Source organism: Zonotrichia albicollis, chromosome 36, assembly GCF_047830755.1.
Source record: "Zonotrichia albicollis isolate bZonAlb1 chromosome 36, bZonAlb1.hap1, whole genome shotgun sequence".
NCBI lineage: Eukaryota > Metazoa > Chordata > Aves > Passeriformes > Passerellidae > Zonotrichia > Zonotrichia albicollis.
The window spans coordinates 1422470-1430326 of NC_133854.1; the positions used below are offsets into that span (position 1 = coordinate 1422470).

Sequence of the window (7857 nt, forward strand, 5' to 3'; positions counted from 1 at the left end):
TGCTTCTGCAGCTCCAGAGAAGGCAACAAAAAGGCATCTCTGCAGAAAACTTTGCTGGGACATCCTTTAGTTCATTTAAAGGCAGCAAGAGCATAGCCCCTCATTGACACAGTCTGTGACCGTAGGGAAGATAGAGAGAAACAAAATGGGAAATGGCATAAACAGTGACCTTTCTTTGTAGACAAGATTCAAAAAGGAAATAAAAGAAAAAACCCACAACCAAATGAACAAGAAGTATCAAAAATTACTTTTATTACACATGATTGGCAGAAATTGGCAAGCTCTTTAATATTTCCAAAACCATCCAGTCAGCAGTCTCCTCATAGTAGCCTTGAGCTCCTGTTTCCTCAGGCTGTAGATGAGGGGGTTCAGGGCTGGAGGCACCACCGTGTACGGAACTGACAGGGCCAGATCCAGGGATGTAGAAGAGATGGAGCGGGGCTTCGGGTAGGCAAAGATTACAGTGCTGATGAACAGGGAGACAACGGCCAGGTGAGGGAGGCAGGTGGAAAAGGCTTTGTGTCGGCCCTGCTCAGAGGGGATCCTCAGCACAGCCCTGAAGATCTGCACATAGGTAACAACAATATACAGAAAACAACCAAATAGTAAAGAAATGGAAAACATAATGAGCCCAAATTCCCTGAGGTAGAATTTGGAGCAGGAGAGCTTGAGGATCTGCGGGATTTCACAGAAGAACTGGCCCAGGGCATTGCCATGGCACAGGGGCAGGGAAAATGTATTGGCTGTGTGCAGCAGTGAATAGAGAAAGCCACTGGCCCAGGCAGGTGCTGCCATGTGGACACAAGCTCTGCTGCCCAGGAGGGTCCCGTAGTGCAGGGGTTTGCAGATGGACACGTAGCGGTCGTAGCACATGATGGTCAGGAGGAAATACTCTGTTGCTGCACAGAAAACAAAAAAAAAGACCTGTGAAGCACATCCTGTGTAGGAGATGTCCCTGGTGTCCCAGAGGGAATTGTGCATGGCTTTGGGGACAGTGGTGCAGATGGAGCCCAGGTCGCTGAGTGCCAGGTTGAGCAGGAAGAAGAACACGGGCGTGTGCAGGTGGTGGCTGCAGGCTATGGTGCTGATGATGAGGCCGTTGCCCAGGAGGGCAGCCAGGGAGATGCCCAGCAAGAGGCAGAAGTGCAGGAGCTGCAGCTGCCGCGTGTCTGCCAATGCCAGCAGGAGGAAGTGCCTGATGGAGCTGCTGTTGGACATATGTTCTGTATTGCCTTGGGGATCTGTAAGAAAAGTAATCATGGAATAGTTGGGTATGGAGAGGACTTGAAATATCACAGCACAGCTTGGGGGCACTCTCCCCGCCACTGCCTGCCCAGGGCTCTGCTGCTTGGAGCTGTCCCTGCCAGCAGCTGCTTCCCTGTGCCCACGGCTGGGCCCTGTCAGTGCTGCCAGAGCCCAGCCCAGCCCTGGGGGCTCAGCTCTGCCCTGCAGACCCCTCCCAGCTCAGGCACCGCCCAGGGGCAGCTCTGGCTCTGCAAGTTCTGATGGCAACGTCAGAGCAACTCTGAGGGGGCTGGAAAAGCAGCATTGATTCTGCCTGTGAGGGGCCCTGTGCTGATTTCTGTCACTGCCTGATTTGTTTAGACCAGAGATAATGGTTTTTTTTAATTTGCCTCAAGCTGAACTAAAATGAATATCTATGGTCAATTTCCCATTCAGGTAACCCAAAATAATAGATTAAAAAAGCAGGACTTCCCCTTTCCTGCTGCCCCTGCCTTGCTATGCTCACTGTATAATCTACTTGGAAATGTTCTGCAGTTAAATGCCGGGATGGGAGCAGTCCTGGAAAACGCAGCATCATCACCGCACAAGGAGAACACTTCCAAGCCTTACCAGCTGTCTCCTCCCACCCAGACCTTGTTCCCCAGCACTGGGAGCAGCTGCCAGGGCTGGCTGACAGCTGTCCCTGGCAGGCACAGAGTCCCTGCCCCAGCACAGCGCCCTGGGCTGCAGGACCCTGCTCTGCAGGACAGCCCTGGGCACCCCTGGCTGCTCTGCACAAGAGACAATCAGAGAATGTACTCACAGGGTCTGTAGGCACTGGGATGTTCCAGCTTGAGGAGATCACTCCAGGAGCTGCAGCTGCATTGTCCCGCAGCCAGAGGTTCCTGTGCCAAGGGCTGGCAGAGATTCTGCCCCGGCACTTCTCAGCACCTTCCCAGCCCTGACTGATTGAAGCTCTCTGTGCCTCTGTGCTGTACCCAGGGTGGCTGCAGGCAGTGCCCCAGCCCTGCTGGGCTGGCAGATGTGCTGCTCATCAACAGAAATGTGCTTTTGAAGCTCTTCTTGGTTTCCAGGAGCTGCCTCTGTGCCAGGAGCCCAGCCCAGCTCAGCAGCACAGACACGGCACAAGGACTTTAATGAGCCTCTGGGGCTTTGTGCTCAGGTCCTGAACATCAGTTCCTGAGAGGGAGCTGAAGAAACCTCTCCAGAACTCCAAGTCAGAATCCAACTCCAAAGTTTCTTGGACTTTTAATGGGTCCCACTGAGGGACACAACTGAGAAAGTGTCCCCAGGCCCCAGGCAGAGCAGAGAACTGGAGGCAGTGATGACAGGAGGGGACAAAGAGAAGCCAAGTCTTGGTGCCCTGGGGCACAGCAGCAGGGTCTGTGCCACCAAGGGCTGGGAGGAGACACCTTGTCCTGAGGCCCTGGGGGCCTCCTGGCACAGCCCCAGCCAGGCTGGGCACTGTCAGCCCCTTGTCCTGCCCTCAGCATCCCCCCCTAGCCCACATTCCAGTGGCCTCAAGGATCTGCTGGAAGGAGTCCCTGGGGAGCCTTGCTCAACAATGGCCCTGGGGCTCCTTAATGCTCCCTGCAGGGACTGCAGGTTTTTCAGAGGACTTTGGGTTTGGCTTTTGCCTTGGAGTCTCTGAGAGGTTTGTGCAATCATGGCCTCCAATTATCTGCTGTAATTAGTCCCTGGAGAGGCTTTGTCAGTAACAACACTCACTCGGGCTCATTAATACTTTAGGGTACTTCAGTTTTTTAAACTACTTGGTGTTTCCCTTTTGATACAGACTCTGTGAAAAAAATGGTACAGTTCTAGCCTCCAATATCTCCTTTAATGTGTCCCTTGAGAGCCTTTATCTGTTATGACACTTAGTGGGCCATTTATGCTTCAGGGTACTTCAGTTATTTTAAGGTACTTGGTATTTCCATTTTGATACAGACTCTGTCAGAACTTTGTACAATCATGGCCCCAATTATCTGCTTTAACGAGTCCCTTGAGAGCTGTGTACTGACACTCAGTGGAGCTCATTAATGCTTTGAGATACTCAAGGTTTTTAAGGTACTTTGGATTTTCCTTTCCACACTGAGTGTCCAAGAGGTTTTTGTGCCATCCTGGCCTATAATTCTCTCCTCCTATAAGTCCATGTGGAGTCTGTGTAGGGAATGGACCTCAGTGGGACCCATTCATGCCTTGAGACACTTTGGAGTTTGCTCCTGACTTTGACTCCTGGAAAGGTTTGTGCAATCTCTTCTCAGGCCCTGAGGTTCCAGGGCTCAGCTCCAAATGCACTACAGGACCCATTAGGATCAAGCAAGTCCTGACAAACCATGGCTCTGCCTTGATTTCCCTCTTGTTTGGAGCAGTTCATCAGGAAGGTTTTTGTAGTATTTTTTTTGAGATTTCTTTGCAAATGTTTTAATTGGTGTGGTGGGTTCAGTGTAGGCTAATTACCGGTGCACTCACTAGAATATACTTACTCAGTATCTGCTGTGAGGGAGGATTCGGAGGAAGCAAAGTAGGCTCAAATCTTTTAAAGGGTATGAAGAAAAATTCATAATAGTAACTAAAAGAAAGAGTATTTAAAGGGGGTAAAGCAATGTTAATACCCGCAATTAAAAGAACAATAGGAATCAGAATCAGAAAACTTTGAGAACACTTCTCCTCTCCCTACAACCTTTTCTTTCTTATTGACAATATAAGGAGACAAAACCTAAAATTTCCAGTCAGTTTACCACATCTAGAATAGTTTTCTTCATTTCCTTTAGGGAGAGGAGTCTCTCTTTCATGCTATGGAGACTTCTCCATAAGAAAACTGTTCTCTCATGGCTCTCAATTTCCATGAATACCAGCCATCCAGAAAATCTGCAATTGTGAAGACCCTCCCATTTTTTCACATCTTTTCCCCCAGCTGTGTTTATGGGCCATGTCAACTTATGGGGTGTTTGTTTAAAGATGAACTGTTTAAGAGCAAGGTTCTCTTCATTATTTCTGAAATCATCTTCATCTCTGGGAACAGAGATCTTCCTCTGTCCCTGAGGGCACAGGGTCTCATCACTCTACTCTCTTTCCTTGTTCAAACTTCTCATGGAATCACAGCTACTTCAGCATTTGCTGGGACAGGGCCAGGATCTCAGCAGCCAGGCCAGAACACAGCAGCAGCATGGCCGGGGGCTGATGGCATCTCCTCCCCCTGCCCAGGGCTTGCGGCTGAACCCCAACAGTGGTACAATCTTGGCCAAGCCGGCCGGGCCCAGGGCTGCTCCTGGGGCCCGGTGGATCCTGGCTGGGCTCGGGCTGGCAGCGGGGCAGGGCTCAGCAGTGCCCAGATGGTCACAACTGCAGCCATGGCCTGGCCTGGCCTCGGCCCCACAGCCTCCCCTGCCCTGCCTGGCAGCCGATAGCGCCTGGCGGGGTCCCTGAGAAGAGGCCCGGCTCCACGGCAGGAGCTGCCCAGCCTGGCCTGGCTGAGATGGGGGCTGGGTTAGCCTTGTTAACCTCTTTGCCAGCCAGAAGGGAAAGAGACCCTCCCAGGCTTTCTCATCTTTAACATGTGTCTTCACAGAGGCGTGCAAAGTTTCCTTAGTGGTTGAACAGATGATCAGTTCTCAAAGCTAATTACTGATTGATTTTTTTGCAAGACACAGAGGAAGCTGCTTGCAGCTTCTCTTAGGACATCACTTCCATGATGCAAAACCACCACAACAGCACAGAGCACAGAGCTCCTTTGTCCATATGTAGTGGTCATATGCCCAAGACCTCAAAATCCCTTATTAAATGATCTCTCTGCCCTCTCCAAGGTGTTTCCAAATAAAAACATTCAGCTCATAGTCTAAGAAAATCACCAGAGGACAGAGCCAGCCTGATCTGTTTGTCCTGTTTTTTTTGTCTAGGAGCAATCCTTGGATATACAGAACTTGGGAGGCCAAATTCTAATTTTGGCCATGGTCCCTGGACAAGAATGCCAGTTCTTTTCCATACAAATGAAAGAAGAGAGCCCCAGTGTTTCAGGGGCAGATAAGAGGTGACCACCAGAGGCCAAGGCCAGCCAGAGTAAGCAGTTTTTACTGAGACATACCCTTGCATAGAGGAAAATTTTTTGCAAAAGTACCTATTTTGGCAATGGGTATCTGAAAAGTCAGACGATTCTTTTCCATAGCAAGGAAAGCACAGAGCCCCAGTACTCCCAGCTGATGAGAGGCCGCCCATGACATCCCCACATCAGCCAGACCTGTCAGGTGGCCCCTGGGAGGCCAAGCCAGCCAGAGCTGTTCCATGTTCCCTCGGTTCCATGGGGTCCCACAGTGTCCCAATGTTCCTTTGCTTCCATGAGACCCTGAGGTGTCCCAATGCCCCCTTGGTGACAGGAGGCCCTGAAGGGTCACAATGGTCTCCATGGTTCCATCAGGCCCCACAGAGTCATAATGGTCTCTGGGTTCCATGAAGCCCCACTGTGTCACCATGGCCCCGTGGTTCCATGGGCTCCAGTGGTGCCACAATGATCCCCTTGGTTCCATGAGGCCCCACAGTGTCCCAGTGATCTCCATGGGAAGGAAAGAACACAGCTTCAGTGTGGCAGGGGCAGCCACCAGAGGCCAAGGCCAGCCGGACTTGATGGTACTGGCAGATTTTGTCTGGGAGCACCCCTTAGATATAGAGTACTTTAGAGGTGGAATCCCAATTTCAGACATGGACACCCAGAGGAGAAGGACGGTTCTTCTCCATAGGAAGGAAAGCACGGAACACTTGTGTTTGAAAGGCAGATAAAAGGCAGCCATCAGAGGCCTAGGCTAGCCACACTTTCTATCCTGGTAGCTTTTGTCTGAAAGCAAGCCTTGGATATAGAGAATTTTGGGAGGTGGAGCCCCAATTTTGGCCATTTTTGTGTAGATAAGAAGGACGGTTCTTCTCCAAAGGAAGGAAAGCAGCAAGCCCAAGTGTTTAAAAGGCAGATGAGGAGAGAGGTGGCTCCTGGGAGGCCAACCCAGCCAGATCTGATTGTCCTGGCCACTTTTGTCTTGGAGGAATTCTTGGATATATGGCATTTGGGAGGAGAAATCTCAATTTTGACCATAGACACCTTGAGAAGAAGGACAGGTATTTTCCATTGGAAGGAAAGCACTGAGCCTAGTGTTTGGAAAGCAGGTGAGATGCAGCCCCCAAGAGGCCAAGACCTCTCCAAGAGGACAGACCTGGCTGTCCTGGCAGCTTTCACTTGGGAGCAGTTCTTGGATGTATGGACTTTTGGAGGTGGAATACCAATTTTGGCCATGGGCACATGGTCAAGATGGATGGTTTTTTCCTTCAGGAAAGAAAAGCATGAAGTGCAAGTCTTCTGGAAGAAGATGAGAGGTGGCCACCCTTAGACCAAGACAGCCAGACCTGTCTCTCCTGGCACCTTTCATTTAGGGGTTATCCTTGCACATGTGGGAACTCAGCACAGCAGTCCTGATGTGCAGAGTCACCGAGACAACCCTTGGGGGACTCGGAGGTCCTGGAACGTTGCCAGAAGTGTTTGGTGGTTAGACTTTGATCCTGCACAGGAAACAACACCTGTATGAGGATGGCAGGATCACACGGGGATAAATGGTGAAGAGATAGATTAATTATAGAGTGAAAACACAGATTTTAGAATCTCGGTACAGGGGGGTTCTAAGGGACAAGATGGAGGAATTAGGGCGTGTCCTGTCCTTCTTCTTGTTCTTCTTGTCCTCCATCTTCAGTGGTGTGGTGGTTTGACCAGGAAGAAGTGGGAATTCTGGGATGCTGTGGTCAAACCAATGGGTGCTCGGATTTTGATACTGGCACCGGATGTGGCCAGTGGGGTTTGGACACGCCCCCGAGAATACACAGGGGTTAAAAGCAGAGCTTCAGGCCTGGGAGGCTCTCTTGGGACTTTGAGGTGAAGAGGTCAGATCTCCCTCCCGTGTGCAGCCGCTGCTGCTGGGCGGGGGAGGGGCAGCCATGTGGTAGGCCTGGGCCTGGACAGAGATGGGGGGTGAGGAGGCCCTTGAGGATGGAAGGGTGGAGGAACCCCAAGAGACAGCCATGGGGCAGCCATTCTCCCCCCAGGAGAGAGAGAGAGAGAAGAGCCGGTGTCTGAATTTGATAGCAGCTGGCCCAGGAAGAAAAAGCGGAGGGGAATGCAGCGAGGAGGTGCCGGCCGGAGCAGCAGCGAGTGTGGGAGTGCCGGAGCTCTGGGACAGACAGAGACTGAAATATTTAACCCTTTTTCTTACATGACTGGGACCTTGCAAAAATGCTGATCCTCCTCGGAGCTGAATAAGAAGGGAGATAAGAGATGAGATGAGACAAGGACCTGTCCCGAAGGATGTGGAGATGACTGAGTGGGGAAAGATGATGGGATTGGCCTTTTGGCTGGACTTTTCTTGTGTAGCCATAGACTCAGTTTTATTCCTGTGACACAGAGACTGCACTTAGGGGGAGGCAGTGCCTCAGAACCAGGAGGGTTCATTGTGGGGACCCCTCGGCCCCAGGGGGTTGGAAAAAAATGGGGGGGACAGATGTCCCAAAGCAGAGACTGTGCCTTTTTGGAGTGAGACAAGGCATCCTTAAAAGACAACCCTAAAAGCAGCTCTGGTCCAT

The 7857-nt window shown here is 51.2% G+C and overlaps 1 protein-coding gene across 1 annotated transcript; it reads right to left on the reverse strand.

Annotated features, from left to right (window-relative positions):
* Window positions 1-285: 285 nt before the first annotated feature.
* On the reverse strand, window positions 286-1218 carry LOC141726543 (olfactory receptor 14A16-like). The gene has a single exon (XM_074531468.1). The coding sequence runs from the start codon at window positions 1216-1218 to the stop codon at window positions 286-288; it is 933 nt and encodes a 310-aa protein (XP_074387569.1).
* Between the last annotated feature and the right edge of the window lie 6639 nt (window positions 1219-7857).